The sequence below is a fragment of the Oncorhynchus gorbuscha genome, unplaced genomic scaffold (genome assembly GCF_021184085.1).
Source record: "Oncorhynchus gorbuscha isolate QuinsamMale2020 ecotype Even-year unplaced genomic scaffold, OgorEven_v1.0 Un_scaffold_2816, whole genome shotgun sequence".
In the NCBI taxonomy this organism is placed as follows: Eukaryota; Metazoa; Chordata; class Actinopteri; order Salmoniformes; family Salmonidae; genus Oncorhynchus; species Oncorhynchus gorbuscha.
Window position 1 is genome coordinate 39728 of NW_025747222.1, and position 20273 is coordinate 60000.

Consider the following 20273-nt stretch of genomic DNA (forward strand, 5'->3'; position numbering starts at 1 on the left):
CCAACCTCAACACATAAACCTGTCCCCTGGGTCTGGGCTGGCTATAACCTACCTCAACCTCAACACATAAACCTGTCCCCTGGGTCTGGGCTGGCTATAACCTACCTCAACCTCAACACATAAACCTGTCCTCTGGGTGGGCTGGCTATAACCTACCTCAACACATAAACCTGTCCTCTGGGTCTGGGCTGGCTATAAACCTCAACCTCAACACATAAACCTGTCCCCTGGGTCTGGGCTGGCTATAACCTACCTCAACCTCAACACATAAACCTGTCCCCTGGGTCTGGGCTAGCTATAACCAACCTCAACACATAAACCTGTCCCCTGGGTCTGGGCTAGCTATAACCTACCTCAACCTCAACACATAAACCTGTCCTCTGGGTCTGGGCTGGCTATAACCTATAACACATACACCTGTCCCCTGGGTCTGGGCTGGCTATAACCAACCTCAACACATAAACCTGTCCTCTGGGTCTGGGCTGGCTATAACCAACCTCAACCTCAACTCATAAACCTGTCCTCTGGGTCTGGGCTGGCTATAACCAACCTCAACACATAAACCTGTCCCCTGGGTCTGGGCTGGCTATAACCTACCTCAACCTCAACACATAAACCTGTCCCCTGGGTCTGGGCTGGCTATAACCTACCTCAACCTCAACACATAAACCTGTCCTCTGGGTCTGGGCTGGCTATAACCTACCTCAACACATAAACCTGTCCTCTGGGTCTGGGCTGGCTATAACCTACCTCAACACATAAACCTGTCCCCTGGGTCTGGGCTGGCTATAACCTACCTCAACACATAAACCTGTCCCCTGGGTCTGGGCTGGCTATAACCTACCTCAACCTCAACACATAAACCTGTCCCCTGGGTCTGGGATAGCTATAACCTACCTCAACCTCAACACATAAACCTGTCCCCTGGGTCTGGGCTGGCTATAACCTACCTCAACCTCAACACATAAACCTGTCCCCTGGGTCTGGGCTGGCTATAACCTACCTCAACCTCAACACATAAACCTGTCCTCTGGGTCTGGGCTGGCTATAACCTACCTCAACACATAAACCTGTCCCCTGGGTCTGGGCTGGCTATAACCTACCTCAACCTCAACACATAAACCTGTCCCCTGGGTCTGGGCTGGCTATAACCAACCTCAACCTCAACACATAAACCTGTCCCCTGGGTCTGGGCTGGCTATAACCTACCTCAACACATAAACCTGTCCCTGGGTCTGGGCTGGCTATAACCTACCTCAACACATAAACCTGTCCCCTGGGTCTGGGCTGGCTATAACCTACCTCAACACATAAACCTGTCCTCTGGGTCTGGGCTGGCTATAACCTACCTCAACACATAAACCTGTCCCCTGGGTCTGGGCTGGCTATAACCTACCTCAACCTCAACACATAAACCTGTCCTCTGGGTCTGGGCTAGCTATAACCTACCTCAACCTCAACACATAAACCTGTCCCCTGGGTCTGGGCTGGCTATAACCTACCTCAACCTCAACACATAAACCTGTCCCCTGGGTCTGGGCTAGCTATAACCAACCTCAACACATAAACCTGTCCCCTGGGTCTGGGCTAGCTATAACCTACCTCAACCTCAACACATAAACCTGTCCTCTGGGTCTGGGCTGGCTATAACCTACCTCAACACATACACCTGTCCCCTGGGTCTGGGCTGGCTATAACCTACCTCAACACATAAACCTGTCCTCTGGGTCTGGGCTGGCTATAACCTACCTCAACACATAAACCTGTCCCCTGGGTCTGGGCTGGCTATAACCTACCTCAACCTCAACACATAAACCTGTCCCCTGGGTCTGGGCTGGCTATAACCTACCTCAACACAAACCTGTCCTCTGGGTCTGGGCTGGCTATAACCTACCTCAACACATAAACCTGTCCTCTGGGTCTGGGCTGGCTATAACCTCAACCTCAACACAAACCTGTCCCCTGGGTCTGGGCTGGCTATAACCTACCTCAACACAAACCTGTCCTCTGGGTCTGGGCTGGCTATAACCTACCTCAACACATAAACCTGTCCCCTGGGTCCCCTCCACCAGAGTACCTCAGCCTCCACACATAATCCCCTCCACACATAATCACCTCCACAAGAGTACCTCAGCCTCCACACATAATCCCCTCTCCGAGAGTACCTCAGCCTCCACACATAATCCCCTCTCCGAGACTACCTCAGCCTCCACACATAATCCCCTCCACACATAATCCCCTCCACACATAATCACCTCCCCTAGAGTACCTCAGCCTCCACACATAATCCCCTCCACTACAGTACCTCAGCCTCCACACATAATCCCCTCACCTAGAGTACCTGTCTCCACACATAATTCCCTCCACACATAATCACCTCCCCTAGAGTACCTCAGCCTCCACACATAATCCCCCCCACTAGAGTACCTCCGCCTCCACACATAATCCCCCCCACTAGAGTACCTCAGCCTCCACACATAATCCCCCCCACTAGAGTACCTCAGCCTCCACACATAATCCCCCCCACTAGAGTACCTCAGCCTCCACACATAATCCCCTCACCTAGAGTACCTCAGCCTCCACACATAACCCCTCCACACATAATCCCCTCCCCTAGAGTACCTCAGCCACCACACATAATCCCCTCTCCGAGAGTACCTCAACCTCCACACATAATCCCCCTCCACTAGAGTACCTCAGCCTCCACACATAATCCCCCCACTAGAGTACCTCAGCCTCCACACATAATCCCCCCACTAGAGTACCTCAGCCTCCACACATAATCCCCCCACTAGAGTACCTCAGCCTCCACACATAATCCCCTCCCCTAGAGTACCTCAGCCTCCACACATAACCCCTCCACACATAATCCCCCCCTAGAGTACCTCAGCCTCCACACATAATCCCCCCACTAGAGTACCTCAGCCTCCACCCTCCCTAGAGTACCTCAGCCTCCACACATAACCCCTCCACACATAATAATCCCCATAATCCCCTCCGAGAGTACCTCAGCCTCCACACATAACCTCCCCTAGAGCCAGCCTAACACATAATAATCAGCCTCCACACATAATCCCCTCCCCTAGAGTACCTCAGAGTACCTCAGCCTCCACACATAATAAGTCCAGCCTCCCACATAATCCCCTCCCCTAGAGTACCTCAGCCACCACACATAATCCCCTCTCCGAGAGTACCTCAGCCTCCACACATAATCCCCTCCACTAGAGTACCTCAGCCTCCACACATAACCCCCTCCCCTAGAGTACCTCAGCCTAACACATAATCCCCTCCCCTAGAGTACCTCAGCCTCCACACATAATCCCCCCCTAGAGTACCTCAGCCTCCACACATAACCCCCTCCCCTAGAGTACCTCAGCCTAACACATAATCCCCTCCCCTAGAGTACCTCAGCCTCCACACATAATCCCCCCCACTAGAGTACCTCAGCCTCCACAGAACCTTAATGATTATCCCTAGAGAGACTCAGGACACCACAGACTCCTGCTTATTGCCTCTGTGTAACCTGCTGTCCCCTGGGGTGGTTTGGCTCAGCTATGTCTCTTGGAGTGACTAATGAATAGGTTTGTCTCTTCAGCAGTTACTGCTCCTCAGGGCAGGTTGTTGATATTCTACTGGGACTATATAAACCATTAACAATAGGCTTTGGTTGTTTAAGACATCTCCTCAACACAGGTCATCTATCACCCATTAAGCCACCCCCTCAACACAGGTCCTCTATCACCCATTAAGCCACCCCCTCAACACAGGTCCTCTATCACCCATTAAGACATCCCCTCAACACAGGTCCTCTATCACCCATTAAGCCACCCCCTCAACACAGTGCCTCTATCACCCATTAAGACATCTCCTCAACACAGGTCCTCTCTCACCCATTAAGACATCTCCTCAACACAGGTCCTCTCTCACCCATTAAGCCACCCCCTCAAAACAGGTCCTCTATCACCCATTAAGCCACCCCCTCAACACAGGTCCTCTATCACCCATTAAGCCACCCCTCAACACAGGTCCTCTATCACCCATTAAGCCACCCCCTCAACACAGGTCCTCTATCACCCATTAAGCCACCCCCTCAACACAGTGCCTCTATCACCCATTAAGCCACCCCTCATCACAGGTCCTCTCTCACCCATTAAGCCATCCCCTCAACACAGGTCCTCTATCACCCATTAAGCCACCCCCTCAACACAGGTGCCTCTATCACCCATTAAGCCACCCCTCAACACAGGTCCTCTATCACCCATTAAGCCACCCCCTCAACACAGGTCCTCTATCACCCATTAAGCCACCCCCTCAACACAGTGCCTCTATCACCCATTAAGCCACCCCCTCAACACAGGTCCTCTATCACCCATTAAGCCATCCCCTCAACACAGGTCCTCTATCACCCATTAAGCCACCCCCTCAACACAGTGCCTCTATCACCCATTAAGCCACCCCCTCAACACAGGTCCTCTATCACCCATTAAGCCATCCCCTCAACACAGGTCCTCGATCACCCATTAAGCCCCCCCTCAACACAGGTCCTGGGATCACCCATTGCCACCCCCTCAACACAGGTCTCTCTCAGGGTCACCCATTAAGCTGATATCTCAAAACAGGTCCTCTATCACCCATTAAGCCACCCCTCAACACAGTGCCTCTATCACCCATTAAGCCACCTCCTCAACATAGGTCCTCTATCACCCATTAACCATCCCTCAAAACAGGTCTATCAATTAAGCCACCCCCTAACCTCAGGTTAGAATAGGACTGATCTCTCCTCAGGTTAGAATAGGACTGATCTCTCCTCAGGACTGATCTCTCCTCAGGTTAGAATAGGACTGATCTCTCCTCAGGACTGATCTCTCCTCAGGACTGATCTCTCCTCAGGTTAGAATAGGACTGATCTCTCCTCAGGACTGATCTCTCCTCAGGACTGATCTCTCCTCAGGTGAGAATAGGACTGATCTCTCCTCAGGACGGATCTCTCCTCAGGACTGATCTCTCCTCAGGTTAGAATAGGACTGATCTCCCTTTAGGACTGATCTCTCCTCAGGTTAGAATAGGACTGATCTCTCCTCAGGACTGATCTCTCCTCAGGTTAGAATAGGACTGATCTCTCCTCAGGACTGATCTCTCCTCAGGTTAGAATAGGACTGATCTCTCCTCAGGACTGATCTCTCCTAAGGTTAGAATAGGACTGATCTCTCCTCAGGTTAGAATAGGACTGATCTCTCATCAGGACTGATCTCTCCTCAGGTTAGAATAGGACTGATCTCTCCTCAGGACTGATCTCTCCTCAGGTTAGAATAGGACTGATCTCTCCTCAGGACTGATCTCTCCTCAGGTTAGAATAGGACTGATCTCTCCTCAGGACTGATCTCTCCTCAGGTTAGAATAGGACTGATCTCTCCTCAGGACTGATCTCTCCTCAGGTTAGAATAGGACTGATCTCTCCTCAGGTTAGAATAGGACTGATCTCTCCTCAGGTTAGAATAGGACTGATCTCTCCTCAGGTTAGAATAGGACTGATCTCTCCTCAGGACTGATCTCTCCTCAGGTTAGAATAGGACTGATCTCTCCTCAGGACTGATCTCTCCTCAGGTTAGAATAGGACTGATCTCTCCTCAGGACTGATCTCTCCTCAGGTTAGAATAGGACTGATCTCTCCTCAGGACTGATCTCTCCTCAGGTTAGAATAGGACTGATCTCTCCTCAGGACTGATCTCTCCTCAGGTTAGAATAGGACTGATCTCTCCTCAGGACTGATCTCTCCTCAGGTTAGAATAGGACTGATCTCTCCTCAGGACTGATCTCTCCTCAGGACTGATCTCTCCTCAGGTTAGAATAGGACTGATCTCTCCTCAGGACTGATCTCTCCTCAGGTTAGAATAGGACTGATCTCTCCTCAGGACTGATCTCTCCTCAGGTTAGAATAGGACTGATCTCTCCTCAGGTTAGAATAGGACTGATCTCTCCTCAGGACTGATCTCTCCTCAGGTTAGAATAGGACTGATCTCTCCTCAGGACTGATCTCTCCTCAGGTTAGAATAGGACTGATCTCTCCTCAGGGTAGAATAGGACTGATCTCTCCTCAGGACTGATCTCTCCTCAGGACTGATCTCTCCTCAGGTTATAATAGGACTGATCTCTCCTCAGGTTAGAATCGGACTGATCTCTCCTCAGGTCTGATCTCTCCTCAGGTTAGAATAGGACTGATCTCTCCTCAGGTTGGAATAGGACTGATCTCTCCTCAGGACTGATCTCTCCTCAGGTTAGAATAGGACTGATCTCTCCTCAGGACTGATCTCTCCTCAGGTTAGAATAGAACTGATCTCTCCTCAGGTTAGAATAGGACTGATCTCTCCTCAGGTTGGAATAGGACTGATCTCTCCTCAGGTCTGATCTCTCCTCAGGTTAGAATAGGACTGATCTCTCCTCAGGACTGATCTCTCCTCAGGACTGATCTCTCCTCAGGACTGATCTCTCCTCAGGTTAGAATAGGACTGATCTCCTCACTGGACTGATCTCTCCTCAGGTTAGAATAGGACTGATCTCTCCTCAGGACTGATCTCTCCTCAGGTTAGAATAGGACTGATCTCTCCTCAGGACTGATCTCTCCTCAGGTTAGAATAGGACTGATCTCTCCTCAGGTTAGAATAGGACTGATATCTGCTCAGGACTGATCTCTCCTCAGGTTGGAATATGACTGATCTCTCCTCAGGTTAGAATAGGACTGATCTCTCCTCAGGACTGATCTCTCCTCAGGTTAGAATAGGACTGATCTCTCCTCAGGACTGATCTCTCCTCAGGTTAGAATAGGACTGATCTCTCCTCAGGACTGATCTCTCCTCAGGTTAGAATAGGACTGATCTCTCCTCAGGACTGATCTCTCCTCAGGTTAGAATAGGACTGATCTCTCCTCAGGACTGATCTCTCCTCAGGGTAGAATAGGACTGATCTCTCCTCAGGACTGAATAGGACTGATCTCTCCTCAGGACTGATCTCTCCTCGGGTTGGGATAGGAGTGATCTCTCCTCAGGTTAGAATAGAACTGATCTCTCCTCAGGACTGATCTCTCATCAGGTTAGAATAGGACTGATCTCTCCTCAGGACTGATCTCTCCTCAGGTTAGAATCGGACTGATCTCTCCTCAGGACTGATCTCTCCTCAGGTTAGAATAGGACTGATCTCTCCTCAGGACTGATCTCTCCTCAGGACTGATCTCTCCTCAGGTTAGAATAGGACTGATCTCTCCTCAGGACTGATCTCTCCTCAGGTTAGAATAGGACTGATCTCTCCTCAGGACTGATCTCTCCTCAGGTTAGAATAGAACTGATCTCTCCTCAGGTTAGAATAGGACTGATCTCTCCTCAGGTTAGAATAGGACTGATCTCTCCTCAGGACTGATCTCTCCTCAGGACTGATCTCTCCTCAGGTTAGAATAGGACTGATCTCTCCTCAGGGTAGAATAGGACTGATCTCTCCTCAGGACTGATCTCTCCTCAGGACTGATCTCTCCTCAGGTTAGAATAGGACTGATCTCTCCTCAGGACTGATCTCTCCTCAGGACTGATCTCTCCTCAGGTTAGAATAGGACTGATCTCTCCTCAGGTTGGAATAGGACTGATCTCTCCTCAGGTCTGATCTCTCCTCAGGTTAGAATAGGACTGATCTCTCCTCAGGACTGATCTCTCCTCAGGACTGATCTCTCCTCAGGACTGATCATCTCCTCAGGTTAGAATAGGACTGATCTCTCCACAGGAAGAACTCTCCTCAGGTTATAATAGGACTGATCTCTCCTCAGGACTGATCTCTCCTCAGGTTAGAATAGGACTGATCTCTCCTCAGGACTGATCTCTCCTCAGGTTAGAATAGGACTGATCTCTCCTCAGGTTAGAATAGGACTGATATCTGCTCAGGACTGATCTCTCCTCAGGTTGGAATATGACTGATCTCTCCTCAGGACTGATCTCTCCTCAGGGTAGAATAGGACTGATCTCTCCTCAGGTTAGAATAGGACTGATCTCTCCTCAGGACCGATCTCCTCAGGTTAGAATAGGACTGATCTTCCTCAGGTCAGGGTAGAATCTGTGTTATAAATTCCTCTGGTTAGAATAGGACTGATCTCTCCTCAGGACTGATCTCTCCTGGGGGTTAGAATAGGAGTGATCTCTCCTCAGGGGATCTCTCCTCAGGTTAGAATAGGACTGATCTCTCCTAGTGGTTAGAATGGACTGATCTCAGCTCAGGACTGATTGCGTTGGACTAGTCCTAGCCAGGTTAGAATAGTGACTGATCTCTCCTCAGGACTGATCTATCCTCAGGTTAGAGCGTTGGACTGATCTCTCCTCAGGACTGAGCCTAGTGGTTAGAATTGGACTGATCTCTCCTCAGGTTAGAATCAGTGGTTGATCGTTGGACTGATAACTCCTCAGGTAGAATAGTGGTTGATCGTCCTCAGGACTGAGTAACTCCTCAGGTTAGAATAGGACTGATCTTCCTCAGACTGATCCCTCAGCAGGACTGAGCCTCCTCAGGTTAGAATAGGACAGGTAGCCTAGTCAGGTTAGAATAGGACTGAGTAACCAGCAGGTAGCCTAGTGGTTAGAATAGAACTGTCTCTCCTCAGGTTAGAATAGGACTGAGCTCTAGTGGTTAGAATAGGACTGAGTAACCAGCAGGTGAGCCTAGTGGTTAGAGCGTTGGACTAGTAACCAGCACTGTAGCCTAGTGGTTAGAGCGTTGGACTGATAACTCCTCAGGTAGAATAGGACTGATCGTCCTCAGGACTGATCTCTCCTCAGGACTGATAGCCTCAGGTGATCTCTCCTCAGGTTAGAGCGTTGGACTGTAACCAGCAGGTAGCCTAGTGGTTAGAGCGTTGGACTAGTAATCTCTCCTCAGGTCTGACTCTCCAGCAGGTAGCCTCTCCTGGTTAGAGCGTTGGACTAGTAACCAGCAGGTAGCCTGTGGTTCCTCAGCGTTTGAATAACCAGCAGGTCAGGACTGATCTGGTCCTCAGGACTGATCTCTCCTCAGGTCTGACTAGTAACCAGCAGGTAGCCTAGTGGAATAGGACTGACTAGTAACCAGCAGGTAGCCTAGTGGTTAGAGCGTTGGACTAGTAACCAGCAGGTAGCCTCAGTGGTTAGAGCGTTGGACTGTAACCAGCAGGTAGCCTGTGGTTCAGCGTTGGAATAGTAACCAGCAGGTAGCCTCAGTGGTTAGATCTCGTTGGACTGAACCAGCAGGTAGCCTAGTGGTTAGAGCGTTGGACTGATAACCAGCAGGAGCCTGTCCTCAGGTTGGAATAGGACTGATCTAGTAACCAGCAGGTAGCCTAGTGGTTAGAGCAGGTAGGACTAGTCTTCAGCAGGTAGCCTAGTGGTTAGGACGTTGATCTCTCCTCAGGTTAGAATAGGCAGGTAGCCTCAGTGGTTAGAGCAGGTAGCCAGTGGTTAGAATAGCGTTGGACTAGTAACCAGTTGGAATAGCCTAGTGGTTAGAGCGTTGGACCAGTAACCAGAGGTAGCCTAGTGGTTAGTGTTGGACTAGTCTCAGCAGGACTGAGCCTAGTGGTTAGAGCGTTGGACTGTATCTCAGGTAGCCTCAGTGGTTAGAGCGTTGGACTAGTAACCAGCAGGTAGCCTAGTGGTTAGACGTTGGACTAGTAACCAGGACTGAGCCTAGTGGTTAGAGCGTTGGACTGAGTCTCCCAGGAGGTAGCTCCTAGTGGTTAGAGCGTTGGACTAGTAACCAGCAGGTTAGCCTAGTGGTTGATCTCTCTTCAGGTTAGAATAACCAGCAGGTAGCCTCAGTGGTTAGAATTGGACTGATCTCTCCCAGCAGGTAGCCTAGTGGTTAGAGCGTTGGACTGTAACCTCTCCTCAGGACTGATCTAGCCTCAGGACTGGTTAGCGTTGGAATAACCAGCAGGTAGAAGATGAGTTACAGAGCTTTCAGAAAGTATTCAGTTGACTCATTCCACATTTGATTTCTTCAACAAACAGGTAGTTTTAGTGGTTAGTTCCTTATTGCAACAGGAAGAATATTTTGTAATATTTATAGGTAGCCTAGTGGTTAGAGCGTTGGACTTAACCAGCAGGTAGTCAGTGGTTAGAGCGTTGGACTAGTAACCAGCAGGTAGCCTAGTGGTTAGGGTTGGACAGACCAGCCTGGTAGCCTAGTGGTTGAGCGTTGGACTAGTAACCAGCAGGTAGCCTGTGGTTAGAGCGTTGGACTAGTAACCAGCAGGTAGCCTAGTGGTTAGAGCGTTGGACAGTAACCAGCAGGTAGCCTAGTGGTAAGAGCGTTGGACTAGTAACCAGCAGGTAGCCTAGTGGTTAGAGCGTTGGACTAGTAACCAGCAGGTAGCCTAGTGGTTAGAGCGTTGGACTAGTAACCAGCAGGTAGCCTAGTGGTTAGAGCGTTGGACTAGTAACCAGCAGGTAGCCTAGTGGTTAGAGCGTTGGACTAGTAACCAGCAGGTAGCCTAGTGGTTAGAGTGTTGGACTAGTAACCAGCAGGTAGCCTAGTGGTTAGAGCGTTGGACTAGTAACCAGCAGGTAGCCTAGTGGTTAGAGCGTTGGACCAGTAACCAGCAGGTAGCCTAGTGGTTAGAGCGTTGGACTAGTAACCAGCAGGTAGCCTAGTGGTTAGAGCGTTGGACTAGTAACCAGCAGGTAGCCTAGTGGTTAGAGCAGGTTGGACTAGTGGTAACCAGCAGGTAGCCTAGTGGTTAGAGCGTTGGACTAGTAACCAGCAGTGGTTAGAGCAGCCTAGTGGTTAGAGCGTTGGACTAGTAACCAGCAGGTAGCCTAGTGGTTAGAGCGTTGGACTAGTAACCAGCAGGTAGCCTAGTGGTTAGAGCGTTGGACTAGTAACCAGCAGGTAGCCTAGTGGTTAGAGCGTTGGACTAGTAACCAGCAGGTAGCCTAGTGGTTAGAGCGTTGGACTAGTAACCAGCATGTAGCCTAGTGGTTAGAGCGTTGGACTAGTAACCAGCAGGTAGCCTAGTGGTTAGAGCGTTGGACTAGTAACCAGCAGGTAGCCTAGTGGTTAGAGCGTTGGACTAGTAACCAGCAGGTAGCCTAGTGGTTAGAGCGTTGGACCAGTAACCAGCAGGTAGCCTAGTGGTTAGAGCAGGTAGCCTAGTGGTTAGAGCAGGTAGCCTAGTGGTTAGAGCGTTGGACCAGTAACCAGCAGGTAGCCTAGTGGTTAGAGCAGGTAGCCTAGTGGTTAGAGCGTTGGACTAGTAACCAGCAGGTAGCCTAGTGGTTAGAGCGTTGGACTAGTAACCAGCAGGTAGCCTAGTGGTTAGAGCGTTGGACCAGTAACCAGCAGGTAGCCTAGTGGTTAGAGCGTTGGACCAGTAACCAGCAGGTAGCCTAGTGGTTAGAGCGTTGGACCAGTAACCAGCAGGTAGCCTAGTGGTTAGAGCGTTGGACCAGTAGGTAGCCTAGTGGTTAGAGCAGGTAGCCTAGTGGTTAGAGCGTTGGACTAGTAACCAGCAGGTAGCCTAGTGGTTAGAGCGTTGGACTAGTAACCAGCAGGTAGCCTAGTGGTTAGAGCGTTGGACCAGTAACCAGCAGGTAGCCTAGTGGTTAGAGCGTTGTCGTTCTGCTTCCTGCAGTTAACCCACTGTTCAAATCAAATCAAATGTATTTATATAGCCCTTCGTACATCAGCTGATATCCCAGGCCATCATTGAAAATAAGAATGTGTTCTTAACGGACTTGCCTGGTTAAATAATATAATTTATAAATCATGTTGAACACTATCATTGAACACAGAGTGAGTCCATGCAATTTATTGTGTGCCCTGTTGAGCACATTTTGACTGAGGTTGAATACTTATTGACTCAGCTTTTCGTTTGTCATTGACATTATGGGGTATTGTGTGTAGGCCAGTGACACAAATCTGGATTTGATCCATTTTAATCCATTTTTTAATTCACAACAAAATGTAAAAAGTCCCTCCTTTCTGAGGGCATCTACTTTCCATGACCGTCCTCTTCCATACAGGTGTATATATATATATATATATCATATACAATGCAGATGCTATTATTTATTACCTACCGTTTAGTATGTCTCCTCCATCTCACAACATCTTGTTTGTGTGTTTGTCTCCTCAGCTCTCCTGTGGGTGCTGTCTCCTCAGCTCTCCTGTGGGTGCTGTCTCCTCAGCTCTCCTGTGGGTGCTGTCTCCTCAGCTCTCCTGTGGGTGCTGTCTCCTCAGCTCTCCTGTGGGTGCTGTCTCCTCAGCTCTCCTGTGGGTGCTGTCTCCTCAGCTCTCCTGTGGGTGCTGTCTCCTCAGCTCTCCTGTGGGTGCTGTCTCCTCAGCTCTCCTGTGGGTGCTGTCTCCTCAGCTCACCTGTGGGTGCTGTCTCCTCAGCTCTCTGCGGGTGCTGTCTCCTCAGCTCTCCTGTGGGTGCTGTCTCCTCAGCTCTCCTGTGGGTGCTGTCTCCTCAGCTCTCCTGTGGGTGCTGTCTCCTCAGCTCTCCTGTGGGTGCTGTCTCCTCAGCTCTCCTGTGGTGCTGTATCCGGTAGCGGCATGGTCTACGCCCAATCAACAGACAGCATCAAGCCCTCCCTCCTCTCCCCCTCCTTTACCCTCCCCATGACCTTTAACCTCTCAGACTGGGGCAACAACAGTTCAGCGACACCCTCCATCTGGAACCACGACGCCCTCTCCTCTTCCTCCTCCTCCTCCTCTTCCTCCTCCGGCCTCCAGAACACCACCCAGGTGTGGTATGAACTCACCCCAGCGGAGGTGGCTGTTCTGGGGCTGGTGTTCAGCCTCCTGTGGTTGGTGTCCATCCTGGGTAATGTTCTAGTGTGTGTAGTGATCCACCGTAGCAGAAGGAGTCAGTCCACTACCAACTACTTTGTGGTGTCCATGGCCTGTGCCGACCTGTTGCTGTCCCTGGGCTGTGCCCCCTTCATCCTCCTCCAGGTGACCTGCGGGGGCTGGCCTCTCAGCGCTGCCGCCTGTAAGACTGTTCGTTACCTGCAGCACCTGTGTCCTGGTGTCCAGGTGTATGTTCTGCTGTCCATCTGTGTGGACCGGTTCTACACCATTGTGTACCCACTGAGCTTCAAGGTGTCCAGGGAGAAAGCGAAGAGGATGATCCTGGCCTCCTGGATGTTGGACGCCGCTTTTGTCTCTCCCTGTCTTTTCTTCTACGGCTCGGAGACGACGGCGGCGGCGGCGGACGGGGGAGGGCACTGTGACTTCTTCCTGCCGGCGGGAAGCTGGGACGGCGTTCTGTACGGTTCCGTCCACCTGCTCCTGGGGTTCCTGGTCCCGGCTGTCCTCATCGTGTGGTTCTACCAGCGCGTGGTCCAGTACATCTGGAGGCTCGGCGCCGACGGACACACGGTCAGGAGAACCATGAACATCGTCCCCAGGACTAAAGTGAAGACCATCAAGATGTTTCTCATGCTGAACGCGGTGTTCCTCCTCACCTGGACTCCCTTCTACGTGGTCCAGGTGTGGCACCCTAGTGAGGCCCCGGGCCCCAGCAGACAGGGGGCTCTGGTGTTCTGCTGTGTGGTCTGGGTGTCGTTCAGCTCCGCCGCCTCGAAACCCTCGCTCTATTCCGTCTACAACGCTAACTTCAGACGCGGCATGAGGGAGACCTTCTGCACGTCCTCTATGAAGTGTTACCGTAGCAACGCCTACACCATCACCGCCAGCTCCCGCATGGCCAAGAGTAACTACGTGGGCGTGGTGGATATCCCCGTGGCGACCAAGACGACGCTCACCAAAGATTCCGTCTACGACACGTTTGACCGCGAGGCCAAGGAGAAGAAGTTGGCCTGGCCAATCAGAGCCAACCCTCCCAACACCTTTGTCTGACGGGAGGGGAGGGAGACAGGGTTTAACTATCAATCAGAGCCAACCCTCCCAACACCTTCGTTTGACGGGAGGGGAGGGAGACGGGGTTTAACTATCAATCAGAGCCGACCCTCCCAACAACCTTCGTCTGACGAGAGGGGAGGGAGACAGGGTTTAACTATCAATCAGAACCAACCCTCCCAACAACCTTCGTCTGACGAGAGGGGAGGGAGACAGGGTTTAAGTATCGATGCTTCATTTCTGAGGATGATGTGTATTGTTGTAGAGGACAGTATCCGGGGTGCTGAAACACTGTCTTTAGTGGAACAGATGAGACCTGGCCCTGACTTGCAGAGAGAGGGAAGGTGTTCACATTGTGTTGAATCAGCAGCTAGATCCTACGTCTGTCTGCTACAGTCTGCTAACATGTCTATAGTTCTGAATCCCCTGTCTGTTAACATGTCTATAGTTCTGAATCCCCTGTCTGTTATCATGTCTATAGTTCTGAATCCCCTGTCTGTCTGTTAACATGTCTATAGTTCTGAATCCCCTGTCTGTCTGCTACAGTCTGTTAACATGTCTATAGTTCTGAATCCCCTGTCTGTCTGCTACAGTCTGTTAACATGTCTATAGTTCTGAATCCCCTGTCTGTCTGTTAACATGTCTATAGTTCTGAATCCCCTGTCTGTCTGTTAACATGTCTATAGTTCTGAATCCCCTGTCTGTCTGCTAACATGTCTATAGTTCTGAATCCCCTGTCTGTCTGCTACAGTCTGTTAACATGTCTATAGTTCTGAATCCCCTGTCTGTCTGCTACAGTCTGTTAACATGTCTCTGGTTCTGAATCCCCTGTCTGTCTGTTATCATGTCTCTGATTCTGAATCCCCTGTCTGTCTGCTAACATGTCTATGGTTCTGAATCCCCTGTCTGTCTGCTACAGTCTGTTAACATGTCTATAGTTCTGAATCCCCTGTCTGTCTGCTAACATGTCTATAGTTCTGAATCCCCTGTCTGTCTGCTACAGTCTGTTAACATGTCTATAGTTCTGAATCCCCTGTCTGTCTGCTACAGTCTGTTAACATGTCTATAGTTCTGAATCCCCTGTCTGTCTGCTACAGTCTGTTATCATGTCTATGGTTCTGAATCCCCTGTCTGTCTGTTAACATGTCTATAGTTCTGAATCCCCTGTCTGTCTGCTACAGTCTGTTAACATGTCTATAGTTCTGAATCCCCTGTCTGTCTGTTAACATGTCTATAGTTCTGAATCCCCTGTCTGTCTGTTAACATGTCTATAGTTCTGAATCCCCTGTCTGTCTGCTAACATGTCTATAGTTCTGAATCCCCTGTCTGTCTGCTACAGTCTGTTAACATGTCTATAGTTCTGAATCCCCTGTCTGTCTGCTACAGTCTGTTAACATGTCTCTGGTTCTGAATCCCCTGTCTGTCTGTTATCATGTCTCTGATTCTGAATCCCCTGTCTGTCTGCTAACATGTCTATGGTTCTGAATCCCCTGTCTGTCTGCTACAGTCTGTTAACATGTCTATAGTTCTGAATCCCCTGTCTGTCTGCTAACATGTCTATAGTTCTGAATCCCCTGTCTGTCTGCTACAGTCTGTTAACATGTCTATAGTTCTGAATCCCCTGTCTGTCTGCTACAGTCTGTTAACATGTCTATAGTTCTGAATCCCCTGTCTGTCTGCTACAGTCTGTTATCATGTCTATGGTTCTGAATCCCCTGTCTGTCTGTTAACATGTCTATAGTTCTGAATCCCCTGTCTGTCTGCTACAGTCTGTTAACATGTCTATAGTTCTGAATCCATCTGTCTGTCTGTTAACATGTCTATAGTTCTGAATCCCCTGTCTGTCTGTTAACATGTCTATAGTTCTGAACCCCTGTCTGTCTGCTAACATGTCTATAGTTCTGAATCCCCTGTCTGTCTGCTACAGTCTGTTAACATGTCTATAGTTCTGAATCCCCTGTCTGTCTGCTACAGTCTGTTAACATGTCTCTGGTTCTGAATCCCCTGTCTGTCTGTTATCATGTCTCTGATTCTGAATCCCCTGTCTGTCTGCTAACATGTCTATGGTTCTGAATCCCCTGTCTGTCTGCTACAGTCTGTTAACATGTCTATAGTTCTGAATCCCCTGTCTGTCTGCTAACATGTCTATAGTTCTGAATCCCCTGTCTGTCTGCTACAGTCTGTTAACATGTCTATAGTTCTGAATCCCCTGTCTGTCTGCTACAGTCTGTTAACATGTCTATAGTTCTGAATCCCCTGTCTGTCTGCTACAGTCTGTTATCATGTCTATGGTTCTGAATCCCCTGTCTGTCTGTCACATTGTACCATCTGTTATAACATGTACCATCTGTTATAACATGTACCATCTGTTATAACATGTACCATCTGTTATAACACATTGTACCATCTGTTATAACATGTACCATCTGTTATAACACGTACCATCTGTTATAACACATTGTACCATCTGTTATAACATGTACCATCTGTTATAACATGTACCATCTGTTATAACATGTACCATCTGTTATAACACATTGTACCATCTGTTATAACATGTACCATCTGTTATAACATGTACCATCTGTTATAACACCTTGTACCATCTGTTATAACATGTACCATCTGTTATAACATGTACCATCTGTTATAACATGTACCATCTGTTATAACATGTACCATCTGTTATAACATGTACCATCTGTTATAACATGTACCATCTGTTATAACATGTACCATCTGTTATAACATGTACCATCTGTTATAACATGTACCATCTGTTATAACATGTACCATCTGTTATAACATGTACCATCTGTTATAACATGTACCATCTGTTATAACATGTACCATCTGTTATAACACCTTGTACCATCTGTTATAACACATTGTACCATCTGTTATAACATGTACCATCTGTTATAACATGTACCATCTGTTATAACATGTACCATCTGTTATAACATGTACCATCTGTTATAACACATTGTACCATCTGTTATAACACGTGATGTTGTTATTGCTGTTGTGATCCCTGTGGTTTTCATGGAGGCTGAAGCCTTGAGGTGTTTGGTCTGACAGACGGCCTTGAACTGGACAGTCTTTGGTGGCTCCCCTGAGCCACACGCAGATGGACGCAACAGACCGAGGACCTGATTGGTTGGCGATGGACTCTCACCCCCTAACCTCTGACACCTAACCTCTGGCGATGAAGAAGTCTCATTGAAACGCTCTGCACCATAACTGGCCTTGACTGCTCTCACCTGTTACTGCCAGACCCTGACCCCTAACCTCTGACCCCTAACCTCTGACTCCTACCCTCTGACCCCTAACCTCTGACCCCTAACCTCTGACTCCTAACCTCTGACTCCTAACCTCTGACTCCTAACCTCTGACCCCTAATCTCTGACTCCTAACCTCTGACCCCTAACCTCTGACCCCTAACCTCTGACTCCTAACCTCTGACTCCTAACCTCTGACTCCTAACCTCTGACTCCTAACCTCTGACCCCTAACCTCTGTCCCCTAACCTCAGTCTCTGACCCTAACCTCTGACCCCTAACCTCTGACCCCTAACCTCTGACTCCTAACCTCTGACTCCTAACCTCTGACCCCTAACCTCTGACTCCTAACCTCTGACCCCTAACCTCTGACCTCTAACCCCTGACACTAAACCCAGCCTCTAACCTGCCAGACACTCTGTTAGTCTCTGTTAGCGTGTGAAACTACTGTCTGTACTGTGATTTAAATACTCATTGCTTTCTACTGAGGAATACCTAATGAATAAAGCATCAGATGTGTACCCACAATGCAGCATTACTAGTGACAATGTGGACCTATTGTAAGATTTACCATGTGACTCATACAAAAGGGCCAAATGAATCACAATGTTATTGCCTGTATTTGAAGGATTGAAAAGGAATCAGTCTGAGGGAGATATATATATGTGTATATATATATATACTGCTCAGTCTGTCTAGAGAGATATACAGCTCAGTCTGTCTAGAGAGATATACAGCTCAGTCTGTCCAGAAAGAGATATACAGCTCAGTCTGTCCAGAGAGATATACAGCTCAGTCTGTCTAGAGAGAGATATACAGCTCAGTCTGTCCAGAGAGATATACAGCTCAGTCTGTCCAGAGAGAGATATACAGCTCAGTCTGTCTAGAGAGATATACAGCTCAGTCTGTCCAGAGAGATATACAGCTCAGTCTGTCTAGAGAGATATACAGCTCAGTCTGTCCAGAGAGATATACAGCTCAGTCTGTCCAGAGAGATATACAGCTCAGTCTGTCCAGAGAGATATACAGCTCAGTCTGTCCAGAGAGATATACAGCTCAGTCTGTCCAGAGAGATATACAGCTCAGTCTGTCTAGAGAGAGATATACAGCTCAGTCTGTCTAGAGAGATATACAGCTCAGTCTGTCCAGAGAGATATACAGCTCAGTCTGTCCAGAGAGATATACAGCTCAGTCTGTCCAGAGAGATATACAGCTCAGTCTGTCCAGAGAGAGATATACAGCTCAGTCTGTCCAGAGAGATATACAGCTCAGTCTGTCCAGAGAGATATACAGCTCAGTCTGTCCAGAGAGATATACACAGTCTGTCCAGAGAGATATACAGCTCAGTCTGTCCAGAGAGATATACAGCTCAGTCTGTCCAGAGAGATATACAGCTCAGTCTGTCCAGAGAGATATACAGCTCAGTCTGTCCAGAGAGATATACAGCTCAGTCTGTCCAGAGAGATATACAGCTCAGTCTGTCCAGAGAGATATACAGCTCAGTCTGTCCAGTCTGTTCAGAGAGATATACACAGTCTGTCAGTCTCAGTCCAGAGAGAGATATACAGCTCAGTCTGTCTAGAGAGAGAGATATACAGCTCAGTCTGTCCAGAGAGAGATATACAGCTCAGTCTGTCCAGAGAGATATACAGCTCAGTCTGTCCAGAGAGAGATATACAGCTCAGTCTGTAGAGAGAGATATACAGCTCAGTCTGTCCAGAGAGATATACAGCTCAGTCTGTCCAGAGAGATATACAGCTCAGTCTGTCAGAGAGATATACAGCTCAGTCTGTCTAGAGAGACTACAGCTCAGTCTGTCTAGAGAGATATACAGCTCAGTCTGTCTAGAGAGAGATATACAGCTCAGTCTGTCTAGAGAGATATACAGCTCAGTCTGTCTAGAGAGGACATATACAGGAGACAGAATACAGCTCAGTCTGTCTAGAGAAGAGATATACAGCTCAGTCTGAGACAGATATACAGCTCAGTCTGTCTAAGAGAGATATACAGCTCAGTCTGTCCAGAGAGGATATACAGCTCAGTCTGTGTAGAGAGAGATATACAGCTCAGTCTGTCCAGAGAGGACAGAATGTTGTCCAGAGAGGACATACAGCTCAGTCTGTCCAGAGAGATATACAGCTCAGTCTGTCTACAGGAGAGATATACAGCTCAGTCTGTGTAGAGAGATATACAGACACTCAGGAGTCTGTGTAGAGAGGATATACAGCTCAGTCTGTCCAGGAGACAGAATAGAGAGGACATACAGGAGACTCATGTTCTGTCAGGAGACAGAGAGAGATATACAGCTCAGTCTGTCCAGAGACAGAATATACAGCTCAGTCTGTCCAGAGAGGATATACAGCTCAGTCTGTCTAGAGAGAGATATACAGCTCAGTCTGTCCAGAGAGGATATACAGCTCAGTCTGTCTACAGGAGACAGAATGTTGTAGAGAGATATACAGCTCAGTCTGTCTAGAGAGATATACAGCTCAGTCTGTCTAGAGAGAGATATACAGCTCAGTCTGTGTAGAGAGGACATATACAGCTCAGTCTGTTAAAGTAGAGAGAGATATACAGACAGTCTGTCTACAGAGACAGATATACAGCTCAGTCTGTCTAAAGAGAGAGATATACAGAGACAGTCTGTCCAGAGAGAGGACAGCTACAGGAGACAAAAGAGAGATATACAGCTACAGGAGTCTGTTGTAGAGAGGATATACAGCTCAGTCTGTCCAGAGAGATATACAGCTCAGTCTGTGTAGAGAGACACTACAGCTCAGTCTGTCTACAGGAGACAGATATACAGCTCAGGAGTCTGTGTTGAGAGATATACAGCTCAGTCTGTGTAGAGAGACATACAGAGACAGTCTGTCTACAGGAGATGTATACAGCTACAGGAGACAGTCTGTATCAGAATAACAGAATGTTGTGGGGCGGCAGCGTAGCCTAGTGGTTAGAGAATGTTTGGACTAGTAACCAGGAGAAGGTTGTGAGTTCAAACCCCAGGAGAGCTGACAAGGTACAAGGACACTACAGGGATCTGTCGTTCTGCCCCTGAACAGGCAGTTAACACTGTTCCCAGGGTCATTGAAAATAAGAATGTGTTCTTAACTGACTTGCCTGGTTA

General features: G+C 48.7%; 1 protein-coding gene across 2 annotated transcripts in view; it reads left to right on the plus strand.

Moving 5' to 3' along the window:
* gpr19 (G protein-coupled receptor 19) overlaps positions 1 to 15659 on the plus strand; it is a 38249-nt gene extending 22590 nt beyond the window's left edge. For both annotated transcript variants that reach the window (XM_046339513.1, XM_046339512.1), the window contains one exon: positions 12140 to 15659. In XM_046339513.1, the coding sequence (XP_046195469.1) occupies positions 12559 to 13866 (1308 nt within the window). In that variant the 5' untranslated portion in view covers positions 12140 to 12558 and the 3' untranslated portion in view covers positions 13867 to 15659. The remainder of the gene's footprint in view (positions 1 to 12139) is intronic.
* Positions 15660 to 20273: the final 4614 nt, after the last annotated feature.